This window comes from Ranitomeya variabilis, chromosome 2, assembly GCF_051348905.1.
Source record: "Ranitomeya variabilis isolate aRanVar5 chromosome 2, aRanVar5.hap1, whole genome shotgun sequence".
Taxonomy (NCBI): Eukaryota; Metazoa; Chordata; class Amphibia; order Anura; family Dendrobatidae; genus Ranitomeya; species Ranitomeya variabilis.
This window is the reverse complement of record NC_135233.1, coordinates 834359867-834385506: the sequence shown is the minus strand read 5'-3', so window position 1 is coordinate 834385506 and position 25640 is coordinate 834359867. Positions and strand designations below refer to the sequence as shown.

At 44.8% G+C, this 25640-nt stretch overlaps 1 protein-coding gene across 1 annotated transcript in view; it reads left to right on the top strand.

Annotated features, from left to right (window-relative positions):
* CLN8 (CLN8 transmembrane ER and ERGIC protein) overlaps positions 1-12173 on the top strand; it is a 34103-nt gene extending 21930 nt beyond the window's left edge. Inside the window, exons 2-3 of the mRNA XM_077290066.1 lie at positions 1881-2515; positions 11457-12173. Of these exons, the coding sequence (XP_077146181.1) occupies positions 1970-2515; positions 11457-11774 (864 nt within the window). The 5' untranslated portion in view covers positions 1881-1969 and the 3' untranslated portion in view covers positions 11775-12173. The remainder of the gene's footprint in view (positions 1-1880; positions 2516-11456) is intronic.
* Positions 12174-25640: the final 13467 nt, after the last annotated feature.

Here is a 25640-nt window from a genome sequence, read left to right as displayed (position 1 = left end):
ATTATGGAATCATGAAAAACAAAAAACACTCCAAAACATCACTAGTATTTTGTTGCACCACCTCTGGCTTTTATAACAGCTTGCAGTCTCTGAGGCATGGACTTAATGAGTGTCAAACAGTACTCTTCATCAATCTGGCTTCAACTTTCTCTGACTTCTGTTGCCAGATCAGCTTTTCAGGTTGGAGCCTTGTGATAGACCATTTTCTTCAACTTCCACCAGTAGCTTAGCTACCAGGGGCAGAGTGTGCGGTCCCCCTGGGCCCGGAGCTCAGAGGGGGGCCACCCGGAGCTACGCTACTGTAACTGTATCAGTGTGCTCAGTGGCAGAGCAGGGAGAATCGATCGGCCGTTATGGGGTCCCAGACCAGGCGAGGGGGGGGCCCGGTGCCAGCAGTGGGCCCCCCGCCCATCACCGCAAGGTCAGCTGCATCTGCATTTAGCCGATACAGCTGACCGCATTGATGAGGGAAGGAGCGCGCAGTGCTCCGTCTCCCATCACCCCCGCCTGCGGTGCGGAGGTGAGCAGGAGCAGCACAGGAAGAAGAGAGGTATTTATTTTTCTTCATGGGGGTGCTGCCTTATACTACAGAGTCTGCCTGGGGAAGGGGGGTGCTGCCTTATACTACAGGGTCTGCCTGTGGGGAGGGGGCTGCCTTATACTACAGAGTCTGCCTGTGTGTGTGTGTGGGGGGGGGGGGGGGGAGTGCTGCCTTACAGAGTCTGCCTGTGGGGAGGGGTGCTGCCTTATACTACAGAGTCTGCCTGTGGGAAGGGGCTGCTTTATACTGCAGAGTCTGCATGGAGAAGGGGGGGGGGGGGTGCTGCCTTATACTACAGAGTCTGCCGGTGAGGTTGCTGCCTAAGGCTACGTTCACATTTGCGCCTTTAGGCGCAGCATGGTCGACGCATGCATCATGCGCCCCTATCTTTAACATGGGGGGGGCGCATGGACATGCGCCGGTATGCGTTGTACTGCGTTTTACGACGCATGCGTCATATAGACACACAAGACAGGGCGCAGGGGACGCTACATGTTGCAGTTTTCCTGCGTCCTAATTTTTTTAAAAAACGCATGCGTCGCACTTGCGTCGTAAATGCGCCAAAAAACCCCATTAGGGTCTATGGAAAACGCATAGGGCGCAAGTGCCTGCGTCATCCTGCGTTGTTCGATGCATGCATCTTTTGATAAAAAAAAAGTGAAGTGTCAATTTCATGTAACGTTGGACGCATGCGTCACAAAACACTGCGTTGTGCATGCGTTTTGCCTTGCGTCGCCGACGCTGCGCCCAACAACGCAAATGTGAACGTAGCCTTATACTACAGTCTGCCTATGGGGTGCTGCCTTATACTAGAGGGTCTGCCTATGGGGGTGTTGTCTTATACTAGGGAAAAAAAAATTTGTGGGAGCTGATAAAGACAAAATTATAGCTCTGGATTAAGTGACAAAGTTTAGAAGCTTCGACTAGGGATGATCCAATATCTTTGGATAAGTGCTTATGCGAATAGCTGTATCGAGAACCTTGATACTGGAGCGCTCCCGATAATCAGCTTTTCGGTGCCAAAGCCTGTTTGTTGGGCCCTCCATGCATGTGTTGTGACTGTCACACAGCCGTGACACATGCAGCTACCGCAGCGGACACCTGGTTATCGGGAGCGCTCCAGTTATCCAGGTTACTGATGCAGCTATTCGGATAAGCACTTATCCAAAGCTATTCGATCATCCCTAGTTTCAACCCCACCAGGGTCTTTTCGCTAAGTCGCTGCAAAGAGAAGAGGATAACATACGTGGAGATATACATGAGAATTTTGAAGCCTAATATAGCGGTGTTGTGATTACCCAAGTGGTCCTTTCTTTATCAATACTTTTATGTTTTGCAGGTAATGCTGACATGTACAATCCGGACTATGTATAAGAAGATGCCAGTATTCATGTAGAAAGTACATATACGACTCGTTCTTCCTGCAAGATGGCTGCTCCTCGTGATCTCATATCTGCCCTGAGCAGTTTAGACTTTGATTTGGACTATTCATCATGGAACGTCCGCCTGAATCTGATAGCAGGAGGATTCCTATCTTATGCAGGCATTTTTGCATTTGGTCACCTTGCATCTATTGTGCTTTTTGCCACTTACAGATCACTGCCTACCAAAGAGAAAGTATTTTGGAACCTTGCGGCTACAAGGGCAGTATTCGGGGTCCAGTGCATTGTGGCTGGGCTAAATGCACTACTTATTGACCCAGTTCTCCCTGCTGATCAGATCACGGGTCAGCAGGGGTGGGCTGCTTTTACCATGTTGATAGCAATTGGGTTCTTTACATTTGAAAATCTTGTTCTTCACACATCTAATTTTGTGTTCTGGACATTTGACATCTTTTTGGCTGTCCACCACTTTTTTGCTTTTCTAGGATATTTTGGTGCTGTCATCTGTAGCACGGGGCATTATATGCCCATGGTCACTTTATTATTAGAGATGAGTACTCCATTCACCTGTATTTCATGGATGCTGCTAAAGGTAAGAATACTTTGTCCCATAAACCAAAAATGTTCTCCTTTCTACGGGACATGTCTGATGGCTTGGACTCCTATGATCATAATGGATATTCCAGAATCCCCATGCATGACCATGAGTTTGTTCAAATCAACTGCACAGTAATACAGATTAAGCCAAAACTGTCGGATGCCCGTTACTGGTGTAGTGGATACCACAGCGGTCATTAGAGCTGGTGCAAATCGATGTGTAGGACCAGTCCATTGACCCCGCCAGCAATCTAGGATTACTGGACAGGATTCCTATGAACCACCTGCCAGCATCGCGGCTTTTCTTTTGATTGCCTGGTATGTATCTCATACTATGACATTGCGCCAGGCTGGCTATTCTAAAGACTATCTAGGAATGCTGTCAGTTAGGTCTCCCTTCCAGTGCCCACAGATTACTGATCTAGCCGTTTGGACTGGGTTCTTCAATATCGATTTGCATCAGCTCTAATAACCACTGTAGCATCCACTACCCCAGTCAATTAAGGACATGTGTCACTGTTGGCTCAATAATGTGTATTAAAGGGAACCTGTCAGCAGGATTGTGCACAGTAACCTACACACAGTGTCAGGTCGGCGCTGTTATACTGATTACAATGATACCTTGGTTGATTAAATCCGTCTTATGGTTGTTGTGTAATCTTTATTTGTAGTTTGCAGTTAATGAGATTCTTGTGTTCCGTGCCGGCCTGTGGGGGTCTTCATGTGGGGCTCTGCTTACATATTCATACTGATGGCTTATGACAGGTGAGTGATCCCTCAGTGATCAGCCCCCTAAAAAAAAAAAAAAATGTTGCATCTCAGCGATCTGATTCTACCGCACAGGCTCTGCCGGTGCCATTTTGCAAGGGGGGGGGGGGGGTTATTTCGGTCTCCACCAAGATGGCAGCGCCTGCGCAGTAGCGTCTATTGGATTGCTGAGATGCAACTGTGTAGGCAGCGCCATTTTGAGACAGAATTTTTTTTTTTTTCCAGAATAAATGTATATCAATAAATTAATTAAATGCATGTTATACATATGATCATGCTGCAGACGCTGCCTGCCTGCTGAATGTGATATTTTTTTTTTCTCCCCCCAATACATATTATATTAAGTATATAAAATAGGTGGCAGGTCACCTCTAACCAGACCACCACGTGAAGGGCCCCCCTCCCTCCCCTGATGGGCCCGCTCCAAAGCACAAGAGTCTCATTAACTGAAAATACAGATTAAACCATAACCAGAAAACGGATTTCGTCAACCAAGGTAACGTTTTAATACGTTTAACGGCACCAACCTGGCTATGTCTGTTGGTTACTCTGCACAATCCTGCTGACAGGTTCCCTTTAAAGGGAACTTGTCACCCCCAACATCGAAGGTGAGCTAAGCCCACCGGCATCAGGGGCTTATGTACAGCATTCTGGAAAGCTGTAGATAAGCCCCAGATGTATCCTAAAAGATGAGAAAAAGAGGTTACATTATACTCACCCAGGGGCGGTCCGGGAACTCCCATCTTCATATGATGACGTCCTCTTCTTGTCTTCACGCTCCGGCGCAGGCGTACTTTTGTCTGCCCTGTTGAGGGCAGAGCAAAGTACTGCAGTGCGCAGGCTCCGGGCCTCTCTGACCTTTCCCGGCGCCTGCGCACTGCAGTACTTTTTGCTCTGCCCTCAACAGACAAAGTACGCCTGCACCGGAGCTGCAGTGTGTAGACAAGAAGAGGTCGTCATCATAAGAAGATGGGAGGCGCCTGACCGCGACACCCATCGGATCGGACCGCCCGCCCAGGTGAGTATAATGTAACCTTTTTTTCTCATCTTTCAGGATACATCGGGTGCTTATCTACGGCATTACAGAATGCTGTAGATAAGCCCCTGATGCCGGTGGGCTTAGCTCATCTTCGATTTTGGGGGTGACAGGTTCCCTTTAAGTGTGAAAGAGAATAGGAAATCAGGAAAGGGGCAAGCACTTTTTCACACAACTTTAAGTAGAATAAAACCCTGTAATATAACTGATACAGAAGTAAGCAGGCTAGTGACATCACATGTGGAAGGGACAGGTGTCCTGCATACAGGTCCTTCTCAAAAAATTAGCATATAGTGTAAAATTTCATTATTTACCATAATGTAATGATTACAATTAAACTTTCATATATTATAGATTCATTATCCACCAACTGAAATTTGTCAGGTCTTTTATTGTTTTAATACTGATGATTTTGGTATACAACTCCTGATAACCCAAAAAACCTGTCTCAATAAATTAGCATATTTCACCCGTCCAATCAAATAAGTGTTTTTTAATAACAAACAAAAAAAACATCAAATAATAATGTTCAGTTATGCACTCAATACTTGGTCGGGAATCCTTTGGCAGAAATGACTGCTTCAATGCGGCGTGGCATGGAGGCAATCAGCCTGTGACACTGCTGAGATGTTATGGAGGCCCAGGATGCTTCAATAGCGGCCTTAAGCTCATCCAGAGTGTTGGGTCTTGCGTCTCTCAACTTTCTCTTCACAATATCCCACAGATTCTCTATGGGGTTCAGGTCAGGAGAGTTGGCAGGCCAATTGAGCACAGTAATACCATGGTCAGTAAACCATTTACCAGTGGTTTTGGCACTGTGAGCAGGTGCCAGGTCGTGCTGAAAAATGAAATCTTCATCTCCATAAAGCATTTCAGCCGATGGAAGCATGAAGTGCTCCAAAATCTCCTGATAGCTAGCTGCATTGACCCTGCCCTTGATGAAACACAGTGGACCAACACCAGCAGCTGACATGGCACCCCACACCATCACTGACTGTGGGTACTTGACACTGGACTTCAGGCATTTTGGCATTTCCTTCTCCCCAGTCTTCCTCCAGACTCTGGCACCTTGATTTCCGAATGACATGCAAAATTTAGCAACAGTCCAGTGCTGCTTCTCTGTAGCCCAGGTCAGGCGCTTCTGCCGCTGTTTATGGTTCAAAAGTGGCTTTACCTGGGGAATGCGGCACCTGTAGCCCATTTCCTGCACACGCCTGTGCACGGTGGCTCTGGATGTTTCCACACCAGACTCAGTCCACTGCTTCCTCAGGTTCCCCAAGGTCTGGAATCGGTCCTTCTCCACAATCTTCCTCAGGGTCCGGTCACCTCTTCTCGTTGTACAGCGTTTTCTGCCACATTGTTTCCTTCCAACAGACTTACCATTGAGGTGCCTTGATACAGCACTCTGGGAACAGCCTATTTGTTGAGAAATTTCTTTCTGGGTCTTACCCTCTTGCTTGAGGGTGTCAATGATGGCCTTCTTGACATCTGTTAGGTCGCTAGTCTTACCCATGATGGGGGTTTTGAGTAATGAACCAGGCAGGGAGTTTTTAAAAGCCTCAGGTATCTTTTGCATGTGTTTAGAGTTAATTAGTTGATTCAGAAGATTAGGGTAATAGGTCGTTTAGAGAACCTTTTCTTGATATGCTAATTTATTGAGACAGGTTTTTTGGGTTATCAGGAGTTGTATGCCAAAATCATCAGTATTAAAACAATAAAAGACCTGACAAATTTCAGTTGGTGGATAATGAATCTATAATATATGAAAGTTTAATTGTAATCATTACATTATGGTAAATAATGAAATTTTACACTATATGCTAATTTTTTGAGAAGGACCTGTATATCCTATGTTTAAAGTCCTAATGAACAGGACAGGTGTCATGGGTTTACCGCAACAGAGGAGCCAGGAGACCGCCTGCGTCTTATTTCACTTACTCCTGCACTGATTAAAGCACTTCACCTTCATAATAAACGGTGCAGGTTTCTTTTAGCAGTGAAGGCGTTAATCTGCTCAGTTCAGAGCTCTTGGAAGTTTTCTTGCATTAAGGTTCTCAGCTGTTCACGGTTAGCCACTCTCATCTCCTATATAATCTGGGCCCTGGCAAGCACTCGTTTTCCAGAGTTGGCTCATGCTGCATGTTTAACCCCTTCATGACCTGGGGTATTTTCGTTTTTGTTTTTCGCTATCCTCCTTCCCAGAGCCATAACCTTTTTTTATTTTTCCGTCAATATGGCCATGTGAGGGCTAATTTTTTTGCGGGACGAGTTGTAGTTTTGAACGACACCATTGGTTTTACCATGTTGTGTACTACAAAAAGGGGAAAAAAATTCCAAGTGTGGTGAAATGGCAAAAAAAGTGCAATCACACACTTGTTTTTTGTTTGGCTTTTTTTGCTAGGTTCACTAAATGCTAAACCTGACCTGCCATTATGATTCTCCAGGTCATTACGAGTTCATAGACACCAAACATGTCTAGGTTCTTCATCTAAGTGGTGAAAAAAAAATTCTGCAATTTTCCGATGCCCCGTAGCGCCTCCATTTTTCATGATCTGGGGTTGGGTGAGGGCTTATTTTTTTGCGCGCCGAGCTGACGTTTTTTAATGATACCACTTTTGTCCAGATATGTTCTTTTGATCGCCTGTATTGCAATGTCGCGGCTACCAAAAAAACCGTAATTCTGGCGTTTTGACTTTTTTTTTTTTTTTTTATCGCTACGCCGTTTAGCGATCAGATTAATCCTTTTTTTTATTGGTAGATCAGGCGATTTTGAACATGATACCAAATATGTGTAGGTTTGATATTTTTTTTTTATTTTTTTTTGTTTTGAATGGGGCAAAAGGGGGTGCGTTGAACTTGATCGCCTCTATGTAGCTGAATTGCTGAGCGCATCCACAGGGTGGCGCTCATAGCAATCCAGCATCCACAACCATAGAGGTCTTCAGGAGACCTCTGGTTGTCATGCCGATGCGCCGACGACCTCCATCACGTGACTGGGGTCACCTGTGCGCGCATTTCCGGCCAGATGGCCGGAAGCACTTCTTAAATGCTGCTGTCAGTTTGACTGCGGCATTTAACTAGTTAATAGGCGTGGGCGGATTGCGATTCCACCCGCGCCTATTGCGGGCACATGTCAGCTGTTCAAAACAGCTGACATGTCCCGGCTTTGATGCGGGCTCACCGCTGGAGCCCACATCAAAGCGGGGATTCTGCCATCGGACATCCTATTCCTTCCGATGGCAGAAAGGGGTTAATATATGGTGATTGGAGGTTGCTGTTTCAGAAGGCATTTGGTGGATTTATCTGAGACTATTGCTAGATTTTGTTTTTTTGTTTTTTTTACTTTGGTTTGACCCCATCCTCCACTCCCTAGTGAATACCTATGTTTGTGTGATTGGTATTTTTCCTTTATCCCTGTAAGTAAGTATTGCTTATAAATCTTTTTTTTTTTTTTTTTTTTGTTAACCCCTTCATGACCCAGCCTATTTTGGCCTTAATGACCTTGCCGTTTTTTGCAATTCTGACCAGTGTCCCTTTATGAGGTAATAACTCAGGAACGCTTCAACGGATCCTAGCGATTCTGAGATTGTTTTTTCGTGACATATTGGGCTTCATGTTAGTGGTAAATTTAGGTCGATAATTTCTGAGTTTATTTGTGAAAAAAACGGAAATTTGGCAATTTTTTTTGAAAATTTCGCAATTTTCACATTTTGAATTTTTATTCTGTTAAACCAGAGAGTTATGTGACCCAAAATAGTTAATAAATAACATTTCCCACATGTCTACTTTACATCAGCACAATTTTGGAAACACATTTTTTTTTTGCTAGGAAGTTATAAGGGTTAAAATTTGACCAGTGATTTCTCATTTTTACAACAAAATTTACAAAACCATTTTTTTTAGGGACCACCTCACATTTGAAGTCAGTTTGAGGGTTCTATATGGCTGAAAATACCCAAAAGTGACACCATTCTAAAAACTGCACCCCTCAAGGTGCTCAAAACCACATTCAAGAAGTTTATTAACCCTTCAGGTGTTTCACAGCAGCAGAAGCAACATGGAAGTAAAAAGTGAACATTTAACTTTTTAGTCACAAAAATGATCTTTTAGCAACAATTTTTTTATTTTCCCAAGGGTAAAAGGAGAAACTGGACCACGAACGTTGTTGTCCAATTTGTCCTGAGTACGCTGATACCTCATATGGGGGGGTAAACCACTGTTTGGGCGCACGGCAGGGCTCGGAAGGGAAGGAGCGCCATTTGACTTTTTGAATGGAAAATTATCTCCATCGCTAGCAGACACCATGTCACGTTTGGAGAGCCCCCGTGTGCCTAAACATTGGAGCTCCCCCACAAGTGACCCCATTTTGGAAACTAGACCCCCCAAGGAACTTATCTAGATGCATAGTGAGCACTTTAAACCCTTAGGTGCTTCACAAATGTATCCGTAAAAATGAAAGTGTTTTTTTTCACACAAAATTTCTTTTAGCCTCAATTTTTTCATTTTCACATGGGCAGCAGGATAAAATGGATCCTATAATTTGTTGGGCAATTTCTCCTGAGTACGCCGATATCTCATATGTGGGGGTAAACCACTGTTTGGGTGCACGGCAAGGCTCGGAAAGGGAGGCGTGCCATTTGACTTTTTGAATGGAAAATTAGCTCCAATCGTTAGCGGACACCATGTCGCGTTTGGAGAGCCCCTGTGTGCCTAAACATTGGAGCTCCCCTACAAGTGACCCCATTTTGGAAACTAGACCCCCCAAGGAACTTATCTAGATGCATAGTGAGCACTTATAACCCCCAGGTGCTTCACAGAAGTTTATAACGCAGAGCCGTGAAAATAAAAAAATAATTTTTCTTTCCTCCAAAAATGATTTTTAGCCCAGAATTTTTTATTTTCCCAAGGGTAATAGGAGAAATTGGCCCCAAATGTTGTTGTCCAGTTTGTCCTGAGTACGATGATACCCCATATGTGGGGGTAAACCACTGTTTGGGCACATGCCGGGGCTCGGAAGGGAAGTAGTGACGTTTTGGAATGCAGACTTTGATGGAATGGTCTGCGGGCATCATGTAATGTTTGCAGAGCCCCTGATATGCCTAAACAGTAGAAACACCCCACAAGTGACCCCATTTTGGAAACTAGACCCCCGAAGGAACTTACCTAGATGTGTGGTGAGCACTTTCAACCCCCAAGTGCTTCACAGAAGTTTATAACGCAGAGCCGTGAAAATAAAAAATAATTGTTCTTTCCTCAAAAATTATGTCTTAGCAAGTAATTTTTTATTTTTGCAAGGGTAACAGGAGAAATTGGACCCCAACAGTTGTTGCCCAGTTTGTCCTGAGTACGCTGGTACCCCAAATGTGGGGGTAAACCACTGTTTGGGCGCACGTCGGGGCTTGGAAGGGAGGGCGCACCATTTGACTTTTTGAACGCAAGATTGGCTGGAATCAATGGTGGCGCCATGTTGCGTTTGGAGACCCCTGATGTGCCTAAACAGTGGAAACCCCTCAATTCTAACTTCAACACTAACCCCAACACACCCCTAATCCTAATCCCAACTGTAGCCATAACCCTAATCACACCCCTAACCACAACCCTAACCCCAACACACCCGTAACTCTAATTCCAACCCTAACCCTAAGGCTATGTGCCCACGTTGAGGATTCGTGTGAGATTTTTCCGCACGATTTTTGAAAAATCTGCAGGTAAAAGGCACTGCGTTTTACCTGCGGATTTACCGCGGATTTCCAGTGTGTTTTTATGCAGATTTCACCTGCGGATTCCTATTGAGGAACAGGTGTAAAACGCTGCGGAATCCGCACAAAGAATTGACATGCTGCGGAAAATACAACGCAGCGTTTCTGCACGGAATTTTCCGCACCATGGGCACAGCGGATTTGGTTCTCCATAGGTGTACATGGTACTGTAAACCTGATGGAAAACTGCTACGAATTCGCAGCGGCCAATCCGCTGCGGATCCGCGGCCAATCCGCTGCAGATCCGCTGCCAAATCCGCACTGTGTGCACATGCCATAACCCTAACCCTACCTAGTTCTAACCCTAGTTGATACCCTAACCCTAGTGGAAAAAGAAAAAAAAATATTTTCTTTATTTTATTATTGTCCCTACCTATGGGGGTGATAAAGGGGGGGGTTTATTTATAATTTTTTTTATTTTGATCGCTGTGATAGAACCTACCACAGCGATCAAAACGTACTTGTAACGAATCTGCCGGCCGGCAGATTCGGCGGGCGCACTGAGCATGCGCCCGCCATTTTGGAAGATGGCGGCGCCCATGGAGAAGACGGACCGACATCGGGAGCCTCGGTAAGTATAAGGGGGGGAGATCGGGGCACGGGGGGGTGGCATAGGAGCAGGGGGGGAGCGGACAGGAGGACGGGGGAGCGGAGCACAAGACGGAGGGGAGCGGAGTACAGATCGGTGGCTTGGGGGGGCGATCGGTGGGGTGGGGGGGTCACATAAGTGTTTCCAGCCATGGCCGATGATATTGCAGCATCGGCCATGGCTGGATTGTAATATTTCACCAGTTTTTTAGGTGAAATATTACAAATCGCTCTGATTGGCAGTTTCACTTTCAACAGCCAATCAGAGCGATCGTAGCCACGGGGGGGGGGGGGGGGGGTGAAGCCACCCCCCCCTGGGCTGAAGTACCACTCCCCCTGTCCCTGCAGATCGGATGAAATTGGAGTTAACCCTTTCACCCGATCTGCAGGGACGTGATCATTCCATGACGCCACATAGGCGTCATGGGTCGGATTGGCACCGACTTTCATGACGCCTATGTGGCGTCAAAGGTCGGGAAGGGGTTAACCCAATGACAGTAGGAGATATGCAAATGATTCATTGCAAGATCAGACCCCACACAGTTTGTTTGTAGTCCATCATAGTCGAGTAACATAACCTGCAAGTATTAATAATATCTGCATGGGAGCTAAACTTGCAAAAAAGGTGATAACTTTGAATATTTGTGCACTCTTATGTAGTGTAATTGCTGAAGTGTAAATATTAGTGTACCTACCAGAGTAGAGGTCACTATATGGCTATAGTGTACTTTCTGGCTAATTTTACATGCATTTTAATGTATATTTCCTTTTACTTCTCCTTTTAGGCGGGTTGGTCACAGACGTTATTTTGGAAGGTGAATCAGTGGGTTATGATTCACATGTTCCATTGCCGTATGGTCCTAACCTATCATATGTGGTGGGTAACTCTTTCCAACTGGGATCGCCTGCTGAGCTCTGTGAACGTGCTGTACGTAGCTTTCTTCTGCGTTGGACTCTCTCTAGTTACACTAATACTAAACCCCTATTGGACCTATAAGAAAACCCAACAGCTGCTGACACCTGTTGACTGGAACTTTGAATCAATATCCAAACCATCTTCAAGGGCTAGAAATGGCAGAAACGGCATAAAGAAGAGTGATTAGTGCGCTGTTAAGATGGCCACACTTATTGCTCTCTGGAAAGATTAAAAAGAACAGTGTTTTCTTCTGTACAGAACTATCCTTTTGATAGGTCTGAAAAAAAAGTTATATATATATATATTTACAAAATTATTTGACTATGGAAAATGTAAACCTAGACTTGCAAATTGTGCTTACATGGTATTTACTCTGAGTTAATCTAGACTATGTATTCTAATTTCTGCAGCACAGTTACACTTTTTTTTTTTTTTTGTTTATGGGGAAAAAAACTTTCTACAAGGTTCAAATATAGCACTTAGCAGTTTTTTTTTCTCTCTGAATAATAATGCTACTAAAGTACAAACTTTTGAATAAGAAAACAAGTGAGTCGGCACCATTAAAAAATAATAAGAAAAAAATAAAGATGACATGACCACGATGAGCTTTTTCTTATTCAGTAAAGGTATATCATACAGCTATATAACATTATAATATAATGTGTGGGTTTTTTTTTTTTTTTTTTCTTTTTTATGGGAACATGTTAATCTAATTTAATGATGTTGTTCACCAGCTTTTTGCAATGTAGCACTGTAGTGCATGGGTATTACTTTCTGGTTTGGGTCTTTTGGAAATACTCGCTCAGTATTTTAAAGCTTGCACAAAAGCAATGCTAATCTTACAGCTCTGACAGCACTGCCCTAGTTTGTATGTATGAATGTGAAAATGGTGTACATATAACCCTATTTAATTCCTTAGCCACCTTAGGATTATCCCTATAAGTTAGCGTCCCCTGACAAGTCGATCAGGTATCTTGCTGCAAGGCCCACTAAGTGTAGCTGGCAATACAAGGGGTGGAGGGAGGGGGATGAAGTGTTCTCCTATAATTTTGTCTCTTTTGGGCATAAAAGTACCATATTTTCCGGCGTATAAGACGACCCCCCAACTTTACCAGTTAAAATATAAAATCTTCTTAAAAGTTGGGGGTCTTCTTATACACCGTATGTCATCTTATAGGGCCGGTGAATATGTGCCTTTTGGGGGGGGGGAGTGATCCTGATGACGACGAGGGGGCGTCTCACAGGAAAGTGAGTATCCCCCATTACCTTATCGTAGCGCTGAAGCGTGGGGGTCTCTGTGCTGGGTGCGGCGGCTGCTGTGCTGTGGTGCGGCGGCTCCTCTTCTGCAGTGTGGGGCCTCTGTGCTGTGGGGTGGCGGCGGCGGCGTATGTTTATGCAGTCGGGGCTCCTCCGGCATCTCCTTAAAGCCTGGAGGCCCCGCCGGCAACTCCATGCGGGGGCCTCCGGGAAAATGGCCGCTGCTCAGATTCAGATCTCGTCCCGAGATCTCGGGAGACGAGATCTGAATCTGAGCAGTGGCCATTTTCCCGGAGGCAGCTCAATAGGTGCGATGCGGTGGCCTCCGGGAAAATGGCCGCTGGGGGCTGCGCATGCTCAGATTCAGATCTCGTCCCGAAATCTCGGGACACGAGATCTGAATCTGAGCAGCGGCCATTTTCCCGGAGGCCACCGCATTGAACCGATGGAGTTGCCGGCGGGGCCTCCAGGCTTTAATGAGATGCCGGAGGAGCCCCGACTGCATGAAGATACTCCGCCGCCGCCCCACAGCACCAGAGGCCCCACACTGCAGAAGATGAGCCGCCGCCCCACAGCACCGCAGCCGCCGCCCCACAGCACAGCAGCCGCCGCTCCCAGCACAGCAGCCGCCGCTCCCAGCACAGAGACCCCACGCTGCAGCGCTACGATAAGGTAATGGGGGATACTCACTTTCCTGTGAGACGCCCCCTCGTCGTCATCAGGACCACTCCCCCCACCCACCATATACACCCGGCGTACAAGACGATTCCCGGCGTATAAGACGACCCCCGACTTTTAAGAAGATTTTCAGGGGTTAAAAAGTCGTCTTATACGCCGGAAAATACGGTATTTACATCAATCCTACCAAAGAGCAAGTGATGCAGATCCCAATGAAATGTATTGGCTGGCTGTGTAGTGTACAGAAATGCCAGACCCTGCAGAGAATTATTCTGACTTCTCACTTTAGAAAAATTAGGTGAATTCAATTTGTCATTTATTTCTATTTTCCCAGATTACTAGCCAAAGCCGATCACTCCAGTTCTAATGTAAGTGCATCAGCGGTGGCGCTTTCCATCCTCTGTTACAGCTACTAGAGGGACGTGCTCCTCTGTTCTGTGTTTAAGTAAATGCCTACAGTGTGCTAATGTTACAGCTTTATCTGGGTATGAACTCTTCAACTGTACTATAGTCTGATAAACTGGCTGGAGTGTAATTTATGAATGTGCCAAAACATTTATAAAGGGAGACTCGTATAGAAAGTGTTAACTATAGTATAACTTTATAGACTGTTTATGCAATCTAAAATGTCAATGAGACCTGCAGCCATTCCAAAATGCTCAATACTAAAGCTGGCCAAACTGCAGCCACGCGGGCACATTCGTCCATTTGGCTGTTCCTATCTGGCTCTGGGATCGAGGTAGCTAAAGGGTTACAAGAAGTTGCCTCATTGTACAGTGGCCACTATCAACTATCTGCAACTTAGTACTTGTGAGTGTAAACTGGAGGCCATTATACTGAGTCTGCAGGGCAGTGGAGAGTTCATGCTGCATTGAGAGGAGCAAGGTCCAGCTACATATACATATATCATTTTAAGTCAGAATAAAATGAGCTGAATGATTTTCTAAATCAGCAGTAACTAAATGGTTTTGATTAGCTGCTATTGCTGAAATGGCATGTTACAAGCCCTGTTGTAAGATGTATTCGTAGTAACAGCAAGTCAACATACTAAAGTGTGTTTTTTCCTATCGCCATGACAGCACCCATTATGAGAGAGGGGATCCACCCACCATCAGGACAGGAACCAACAGGTTAAAAAGGGCGGTCCTCCTCGCCTCTCCAGTTTGGGTTCCTGTCCTGCACGGGAGCCTGCAGGTTGAAGACTCACCTAGGTCCATCAGCCTCTGCGTGGTCTCTGTGGGAACGGCAGAGACGGGGGCACTGGAAGCAGCGTCAGGGGTGTACTGCGCTCAGACCCCTCCTCGACTGGGAACAAGTATGTCGCGATCCCAGGGGCCGGGGAATGCCACCCTGAGTCGCGTGTGCGCAGCGCTGCTCCGGCGCTCATCTAGGGAAGACAAAGTGCTCGTGACCCGGAAGTAGTTGCAGGTACTCCCGGCGGAGGCCGGGGAGGAGGCGCACGGCATTTCTTAAAACAGAGCAGGTGAGCAGTGTGCGGCGAGATGTCCTCCTGGGGGACGTAGAGCACCTTCAGGTGGAGGTGCCTGAGCAGCACAGAAAGAGCGGTAGCAGCCGTTCAAGAAGCCGCAGCGGTGTAGTACGGGGGCAGCAGCGTTCGAACGCCCCAGCGTTACGTGACAATTCACCTCCTCCGGAACCGGTACTCCTTTGATCAGCCTTTGGTGAGTGTGTGATCTACACCTGGTAGCTGATTTCTTTCGTTTCTTGTGCTTTGTTATAGGTTAAAAAGACAACAAAAACCAAACACAAGCAGTGTGCATTATGCACAGTACCCTTACCAGACAGCTATGTTAACCCCTTAATCCCGTATGACGTACTATCCCGTCAAGGTGACCTGGGACTTAATTCCCGGTGACGGGATAGTACGTCATACGCGATCGGCCACGCTCACGGGGGGAGCGCGGCCGATCGCGGCCGGGTGTCAGCTGCCTATCGCAGCTGACATCCGGCACTATGTGCCAGGAGCGGTCACGGACCGCCCCCGGCACATTAACCCCCGGCACACCGCGATCAAACATGATCGCAGTGTACCGGCGGTATAGGGAAGCATCGCGCAGGGAGGGGTCTCCCTGCGGGCTTCCCTGAGAGCCCCGGAGCAATGCGATGTGATTGCGTTGCTCCGAGGGTCTCCTACCTCCTTCCTCCCTGCAGGTCCCGGATCCAAGATGGCCGCGGCATCCGGGTCCTGCAGGGAGAAAGGTGGCTTACCGAGCGCCTGCTCAGAGCAGACGCTGGTAAGCCTGCACCGATGTAAGTGAGATCGGTGATCTGACAGAGTGCTGTGCACACTATCAGATCATCGATCTGTGATGTCCCCCCCTGGGACAAAGTAAAAAAGTAAAAAAAAAATTTTTCCACATGTGTAAAAAAAAAAAAAAAAAAATTCCTAAATAAATAATAATAAAAATATATATATTATTCCCATAAATACATTTCTTTATCTAAATAAAAAAAACAAAACAATAAAAGTACACATATTTAGTATCGCCGCATCCGTAACGACCCAACCTATAAAACTGCCCCACTAGTTAACCCCTTCAGTAAACACCGTAAGAAAAAAAAAAAAAAACGAGGCAAAAAACAACGCTTTATTACCATACCGCCGAACAAAAAGTGGAATAACACGCGATCAAAAAGACTGATATAAATAATCATGGTGCCGCTGAAAACGTCATCTTGTCCCGCAAAAAACAAGCCACCATACAGCATCATCAGCAAAAAAATAAAAAAGTTATAGTCCTGAGAATAAAGCGATACCAAAATAATTATTTTTTCTATAAAATAGTTTTTATCGTATAAAAGCGCCAAAACATAAAAAAATAGTATAAATGAGATATCGCTGTAATCGTACTGACCCGTCGAATAAAACTGCTTTATTAATTTTACCAAACGCGGAACGGTATAAACGCCTCTCCCAAAAGAAATTCATGAATAGCAGGTTTTTGGTCATTCTGCCTCACAAAAATCGGAATAAAAAGTGATAAAAAACGGTCACGTGTCCGAAAATGTTACCAATAAAAACGTCAACTCGTCCCGCAAAAAACAAGACCTCACATGACTCTGTGGAGCAAAATGTGGAAAAATTATAGGTCTCAAAATGTGGAGACGCAAAAACTTTTTTGCTATAAAAAGCGTCTTTTAGTGTGTGACAGCTGCCAATCATAAAAATCCGATATAAAAAACGCTATAAAAGTAAATCAAACCCTCCTTCATCACCCCCTTAGTTAGGGGAAAAATAATAAAATTAAAAAAATGTATTTATTTCCATTTTCCCATTAGGGTTAGGGCTAGAGTTAGGGTTAGGGCTAGGGTTCGGGTTGGGGCTAAAGTTAGGGTTAGGGCTAGGGTTAGGGCTAGGGTTGGAGGTAAAGTTAGGGTTAGGGTTGGGGCTAAAGTTAGGGTTAGGGTTTGAATTACATTTACGGTTTGGATTAGGGTTGGGATTAGAATTATGGGTGTCAGGGCTAGGGGTGTGGTTAGGGTTACCGTTGGGATTAGGGGTAGGGGTGTGTTTGGGTTAGGGTTTCAGGTAGAATTGGGGAGTTTCCACTGTCCAGGCACATCAGGGGCTCTCCAAACGCGACATGGCGTCCAATCTCAATTCCAGCCAATTCTGCGTTGAAAAAGTAAAACAGTGCTCCCCTTCCCTTCCGAGCTCTCCCGTGCGCCCAAAAAGGGGTTTACCCCAACATATGGGTTATCAGCGTACTCGGGACAAATTGAACAACAACTTCTGGGGTCCAAGTTCTCTTGTTATCCTTGGGAAAATTAAAAATTTGGGGGGCTAAAAATCATTTTTGTGAGAAAAAAAAGATGTTTTATTTTCACGGCTCTGCGTTATAAACTGTAGTGAAACACTTGGGGGTTCAAAGTTCTCACAACACATCTAGATAAGTTCCTTTGGAGGTCTAGTTTCCAATATGGGGTCACTTGTGGGGGGTTTGTACTGTTTGGGTACATCAGGGGCTCTGCAAATGCAACGTGACGGCTGCTGACCAATCCATTTAAGTCTGCATTTCAAATGGCGCTCCTTCCCTTCCGAGCTCTGTCATGCGCCCAAACAGTGGTTCCCCCCCACATATTGGGTATCAGCGTACTCAGGACAAATTGGACAACAAATTTTGGGGTCCAATTTATTCTGTTACCCTTGTAAAAATACAAAGCTGGGGGCTAAAAAATCATTTTTGTGAAAAAAAAAATATATATATATTTTCACGGCTCTGCGTTATAATCTGTAGTGAAACACTTGGGGGTTCAAAGCTCTCAAAACACATCTAGATAAGTTCCTTAGGGGGTCTACTTTCAAAAATGGTGTCACTTGTAGGGGGTTTCAGTGTTTAGGCACATGAGGGGCTCTCCAAACGCAACATGGCGTCTCATCTCAATTCCAGTCAATTTTGCATTGAAAAGTCAAATGGCGCTCCTTCCCTTCCAAGCTCTGCTATGCGCCCAAACAATGGTTTACACCCACATATGGGGTATCGGCGTACTCAGGACAAATTGCACAACATTTTTTGTGGTCCAATTTCTTCTCTTACCCTTGGGAAAATAAAAAATTGGGGGCGAAAAGATAATTTTTGTGAAAAAATATGATTTTTTATTTTTACGACTCTGCATTATAAACTTCTGTGAAGCACTTGGTGGGTCAAAGTGCTCACCACACATCTAGATAAGTTCCTTAGGGGGTTTACTTTCCAAAATGGTGTCACTTGTAGGGGGTTTCAATGTTTAGGCACATCAGGGGCTCTCCAAATGCAACATGGCGTCCCATCTCAATTCCAGTCAATTTTGCATTGAAAAGTCAAATGGCGCTCCTTTCCTTCCGAGCTCTGCCATGCGCCCAAACAGTGGTTTACCCCCACATATGGGGTATCAGCGTACTCAGGACAAATTGTACAACAACTTTGGGGGTCCATTTTCTCCTGTTACCCTTGGTAAAATAAAACAAATTGGAGCTGAAATAAATTTTGTGTGAAAAAAAGTTAAATGTTCATTTTTATTTAAACATTCCAAAAATTCCTGTGAAACACCTGAAGGGTTAATAAACTTCTTGAATGTGGTTTTGAGCACCTTGAGGGGTGCAGTTTTTAGAATGGTGTCACACTTGGTTATTTTCTATCATATAGACCCCTCAAAATGACTTCAAATGAGATGTGGTCCCTAAAAAAAAATGGTGTTGTAAAAATGAGTAATTGCTGGTCAACTTTTAACCCTTAACTCCCTAACAAAAAAAAATTTTGGTTCCAAAATTGTGCTGATGTAAAGTAGACATGTGGGAAATGTTACTTATTAAGTATTTTGCGTGACATATGTATGTCATTTAAGGGCATAAAAATTCAAAGTTGGAAAATTGCAAAATTTTCAAAATTTTTGCCAAATTTCCGTTTTTTTCACAAATAAACGCAAGTTATATCGAATAAATTTTACCACTAACATGAAGTACAATATGTCACGAGAAAACAATGTCAGAATCGCCAAGATCCGTCAAAGCGTTCCAGAGTTATAGCCTCATAAAGGGACAGTGGTCAGAATTGTAAAAATTGGCCCGGTCATTAACGTGCAAACCACCCTCGGGGCTTAAGGGGTTAAAAAGCTTTGTCAGGCGTGTATTTGCTGTACTTTTAGAGGAAGAAGCTCCCCTGCATAGATCAGACTTAAGAGCGGTTATTAGGGAAGAAATCAAATGTTCCCTGAAAAGCAGACGGCATGAAAAACCTAGTGTGGGCTTATCGTCTGATTCCAGCCCATCTCTACAAGAGGGTGAATGTTCAGACCCTTCATCATCATCCTCTTCGGATGAAGAGGGAAGACCATGCTTTTCTGTAGAAAATATGGATGTATTAGTGAAGGCGGTTCGCACGACCATGGGGGTTGCAAATAATAAGGAACCCAGATCCACCCAGGATATCATGTTTGCGGGGTTATGTCAGAAAAATTGCAAATATTTTCCGGTGGTAGACACAGTTAAAGATCTTGTTAGGTGTGAATGGGATAAACAGGATAAGGGGTTATTACCATCATCCGCAAAAAGGAGATACCACTTTGATGATGAACTTTTGTCTCAGTGGGTAGAAGTCCCTAAGGTGGACGCAGCTGTGGCTTCCACATCAAAGTCAGCCACTCTACCACTGGAGGATGTAGGCCTTCTTAAGGATCAATCTAAGGCTACTTTCACACTAGCGTCGTGCACTGCACATCGCCATGCGACGTTGCGGCGCAACGACGCTAGCAGTGAAAGCGCCGCACAACGGGGGCAGCGGATGCTGTTTTTCAATGCATCCGCTGCCCCATTGTGAGTTGCGGGGAGGCTGGGGCGGAGTTCCGGCCGCGCATGCGCGGTCGGAAATGCTGCAGGTGAAGCACCAAAAAACGTTACATGCAACATTTTTTGGTGGCGACGCAACCGTCACACGACGACGGCAATGCGTCGGTAATAAAAGTTTATGGAGAAAAAACGCATCCTGCAAGCACTTTTGCAGGATGCGTTTTTTTTCTGCAAGACGACGCATAGCGACGTGCAGTGCACGACGCTAGTGTGAAAGTAGCCTTACAGAAAAGCGGATATGTTCTTAAAGAAGGTATGGGAGTCGTCATCCGGAGCATTTAAGCCTGCAATCGCTAGTACCTGTACTGCCAGATTTATTATGGTCTGGGTAAATCAGTTGGAGGACCAGCTAAAAGCTAAGGTCCCTAGAGATAAACTGCTGGACTCTCTATCTCAAATTCGTGAAGGGGTAGCGTACTTTGCCGGATGCATCAGTAGACTCTTTAAAGTTAGCAGCCAGATCGGCAGGTCTTTCGAATGCTGCCCGGCGGGCTCTCTGGCTTAAGATTTGGAAGGGTGATGCTCAAGACAGAGCAAAATGTACTATTCCATGCAGGGGTGAGTACTTATTTGGTCCTGTGCTGGATGATATCCTTGCAAAAGCAGAGGATAGGAAAAAGGGATTTCCTAAAGTATTTAATCCTACTTTCAGAAATGCCTTCAGAAGACGTATGCCTTTCCGGAGGGCTTATTCAGACCGAGATTGGGAACCGGCGGAGCCAAAGAAAAAAAAAGGTGCATATTTCGGTGGCTCTTTATCATCGAGACGCAGACACAACTACAGATAAAACAGACCTCCCAGTGGGTGATAGATTAAAATATTTCTTTGACCAATGGGCCAAGATAACATCCAGTAGCTGGATCTTGGGTATAGTTGCATCAGGATTGAAATTAGAATTTCGTGAAATACCTCTGAGTTATGTATTGACTACTCTTAATTCTTCGGACCAACAGCAGGCCTTAGAAATAGAAATTCAGCAGTTGAGAAAAAAAGAAGTTATTGTAGAAGTACCAAAGGATCAAGAAAGGGAGGGATTTTATTCTCCTTTATTTTTGATTTTCAAGCCTGATGGATCCTTTAGGACCATCATAAATTTGCGAAAATTAAATAAATTTCTACAATATAGTGCCTTTAAAACGGAGTACATTAGGTTGACAACTAAACTTCTATTTCCCTGGTGTTACTTGTCTGTGCTGGATCTAAAAGATGCCTACTACCATCTACCCATTTACAAGGATCACCAGCAGTTCCTCAGAATGGCAGTGTGGCTAAACGATCAGGTTAGGCATTTTCAGTTTACGGCAATGCCTTCTGGCCCATCTATGGCCCCGAGGGTATTTACTAAGATGATTGCAGAAGTTATGGCCCATGTCAGAGAAAAAGATACCCTACTTGGACGATTTCCTGATAATTGGAATTTTGGCTATCCAATGTAAGGCCCGCTTAAACTGTATAATATCATCTCTGCAGGACCTTGGTTGGTTGATCTACCTAAAGAAATCAAAGCTGGAACCCTCAACTCGTCCAGTTTTCCTCGGTATTCTTCTAAACTCGGAAGATCAGTTTGTTTTTTTTCTTCTGGTAGAAAACATAAGGATTATTCACAAGGTCACGGCAGTGAGAAAAAATCCAGATATAACTTTTAAGAGACTCAATGTCCCTGCTGGGGTCATTGACATCATGTATACCGGCTGTTCGATGGGCTCAATCCCATACCCGTTTACTACAATCCAAGATCCTCGAGGCAGAAAGGAAGCTTCAAGGTCGTTTAAATGGGAAACTCCGGCTATCAACCGCCACTCTCTACGACCTAAAGTGGTGGCTGGACATGTACCATTTGTCAAAGGGGGTTCAATGGGGAATCATACCGGACAACAGTCATGACCGATGCCAGCCCATTGGGTTGGGGAGCTCACATGGGGGACGTTCTGGCCCAAGGGTGGTGGTCAATCCTGGAATCCCAAAGTTCTTCAAATTTGAAAGGACTCGCAGCAGTCAAATATGCGTTCCTTCACTTACTACAGTACCTGCGGGGTTCACATGTACAGGTGCAGACCGACAATATGACAGTAGTGGCCTACCTCAACCATCAAGGGGGGGGGGACAAGATCACAATCTCTAATGTTCACCACTGCAGAGATACTTGCTTTAGCCGAAGCTCACTTCCTTTCCTTTTCAGCAGTTCACATAAAAGGGAACTCAATGTGGAAGCAACCAACTATCTCAGCCGACATTACCTACGCCAGGGGGAATGGTCTCTGGACCGTCAAATATTCAAACAGTCAGGCTCTGGGGGTTACCAGTCATAGACCTGTTTGCTACAAGGAGAAACAGGCAGGTCAGGAAGTTTGCATCGCTTCATGTGGCAGACAGACCATGCATAGTAGATTCCCTTCAAGTCTGTTGGGATTTCACTCTAGCATATGCTTTCCCCCCCCAATGTGCTTGATTCCTCGAGTTCTCAGGAAGATCAGGGAAGAGAAGGCGAGAGTAGTTCTAATTGCCCCCTTCTGGCCGCGGAGACCATTGTTTTCGCTACTCAGTGATGTCAGTAACCGATCCTTGGGTGTTATCTGTGAGTCCGGGGCTCCTTTCTCAAGGTCCATTTCGTCATCCCAATATGGAGGATCTTCATTTGACGGCGTGGAATATGAGAGGGAGTTGCTAAAACGGAGAGGATTTTCAGAGGCCTTAATATCTACTTTGCTAAATAGCCGAAAAGAGGTTACTACCAAAATTTATTCTAAGGTCTGGAAAAAATGTCTTACATTTCATCAGCACCCCCCTAAGAGACCATGTTCCAATTCAGGCTATTCTAGAATTCTTGCAGAAGGGCCGAGAATTGGGGTTGGCAGTTAATACTCTTAGGGTTCGAGTGTCACAAAGGGTTCTATCGCCAGATGGATCAGGGATGCGATATGTCTTGCCTATTCTGCCAAGGGGGAAACGGCATCAAGGCCCACTCCACTTGAGCTATGGCCTCATCCTGGGCAGAGAAAGCGGATGTTCCCATTGATATAATATGTAAGTCAGCAACGTGGTCATCTCCTTCCACCTTTTATAAGCACTACCGTCTTGATCTATCATCCAATTCCAGCCTAGACTTTGGGTGTTCAGTACTTAGTGCTGTGGTCCCTCCCAGATGAATAGTCTCTGAAAGTCTCTCGTAATGGGTGCTGTCGTGGCGATAGGAAAACCGGTTGTTACTTACCGGTAATAGGATTTTACAGAGTCCACGACAGCACCCACACATTCCCTCCCCATAGTTAATCACTGGTTTCCCGCACTCTTTGGAAGGTGTGCTTTTCAGATTTCACGCTTTGGGGGTGATGGTATTTAGTGGTGTTTAAAGAATAATTATCATGTACTAATTCAGTGACGGTATCCTTTGTACTCTGGAACACAGACTGGAGAAGCGAGGGGGACCGCCCCTTTTTAACCTGTAGGTTCCTATTCTGATGGTGGGCGGATCCCCTCTCTCGTAATGGGTGCTGTCGTGGACTCTGTAAAATCCTATTACCGGTAAGTAACAACCGGTATATTTATTTCCCTTTTCCGTTGTGGAGATATTTAGGTTATTATTCACCTGGGCATTACCAGAGGTATGACACTGAGGGCGTGTACTTCCTACACTGTATGAGGATAACCAATCATAAGCCAGAAGCATCAATTCGCCCTCATTTCCTCACTGATATACAGTAGCGCTGAATCATGTATAACTACAAACCTTTGCAGATTTCATCTCATGGTAGTCAGTGTGGGGGGAGGGGGAGAGCTGATGAGACGTGGAAGGGTTTGTAATGATAAATAACTTGGCTCTACTGCATCTCTACACAGCTGTAGAGATCCACGAGAAGAGGAAGGCTTTTTTTTTTCCCTATGACGCTGGCTGCTTATGATTGGTCAATCTCATACACGGTAAGAAGTACATTCCCCATAGACAAATCTCTGATAATGGCCACGTGTCTTGCCTTTGTTTCCATTAGACAACAGTTGTTTGTTTTCACGGCATCCCTTTTATTGAGACATATCAACCCTATTCTTTTTAGATTATTGTATGACAACTCAGTAAGGTGACCATTATTAATATGATGGCTCAGGCTAGTCTAGTACTGATAAACCTGTCTTGTTGAAGTCATTCAGATTGTGCGATTTTTCACACTGAAACTGGTCCATGGAAACCTGATAGATTTTATGCTGCCATACGGAACATGTGTTTGATTTTCATAGATGGAAGCTCCAATCATGATGGCTAAGTATCTCTAATAAAGTGGCCATTTGGAATAGATTGAGTAGTGTGGCATTTGGGGTCCCAGATGGGTGAGTCTCAAGAGGAATTGACATGACTGTATAACATGGATACCTATTCACTCGATTGGGTGCATTTAGTACTTTATTTCCTTCTCCGAATCGGTTGATCTTACGCTGAACGGATTGCTGGTACTTCTATGTGTTTTAAAAAACAACACAAAAATGCTTTACAATAGTACAACCCCTTTATAATATAACGTAGTTTTGCATAACCTAGATATTACAGAAATTGATTTGCAAAGGCATAGATTATAAGTATTAAAACGCTTTTATTAAGTGTTTTGTATGTCCATTAAACAACTAATGAAATGAAATCAGTGTTTTAAGACTTAGATATTTTCAGAATTGAAAACCTAGAAGTGTGAATAGTTTGTGTTAGTAATGACACAGATCAACAACATTAAGTATGTCAAGATCTTCACTTCACCCTTTTTCCCTTATTTTGTATTGACGTTTTATGTGAGAGCCATTCGTTTAAAACTGGTTTCCGTTGCTATTGTAAAGCTTGCATTGTATAGAGATATTTTTGGAAAAAAAAGCAATACTTAAGGGTTGTCCACTACTTGGGGTCAAACGTGGGCGATATCCATTTCAATAAAATAGCGTATCCTCCGGCGCCAATCCTGGCCTTTACATGAGGTTGTGTCATTTGAGCCCTTTGCCCAATCAGCACTGGCATCACTGTGCCCACCTTCGGACAGATCGATCATCATGGGGAAGTCAGAACAGCCGCAGTGCTCACTTCCTGTTGATGAGCAATTTGTCTGATTGGATGCAGGGCTCACGTGAACATCAGCTTCACATGAGGGCTGACACTGCTGGAATAGCACCGGAGGTGAGTATAGGTGTATTTATTTTAACTGAGCCAAACGTGAGGAGTGAGAAGGGGCCGGCCAAGTAGGAGAACCCCCTTTTAACACTAGTATCTGCTATTGGGGCCAGAAGTGATGCCTGTCCATCCACTGAAACCACTAATTGAATCTTTTACCCTTTTTGTTAACTTTACAAAGACCAGAAAATCTCTTTAACTTTTGAGGAAAAATGTTGTTGAAATTAAGGATACAATAATTGTATGTCAGTGTTCTGAACACTGTTCTGAGACTACAGATTAAGCCGAGTGAACGTATCTTGCTAGTATTGATGACCTGTTCAGGTGTGTACTGGCTATGGACAGTAGTTCTGTCACACATTCCTCCTTTTTAAAGGAATCTGTCACCAGGAGTTAGACACTTTATCTGAGAGCAGAATGATGTGGGACAGAGACCCTGATTGCAATGATGTGTCACTTACTGGGCTGCTTGCTGTGATTTTGATGATCTCTTGCTGATAAGTGATTTTATCATTGTAGGACTAGTAAACCTGATGCCAGATAGTCTAACCTTTTATTTCTGCCTATGTACAATGTACACAAAGCTGTCGGTGTGGTGAGCAGGGCTACAAGTCGCAACGATCAGAGAACT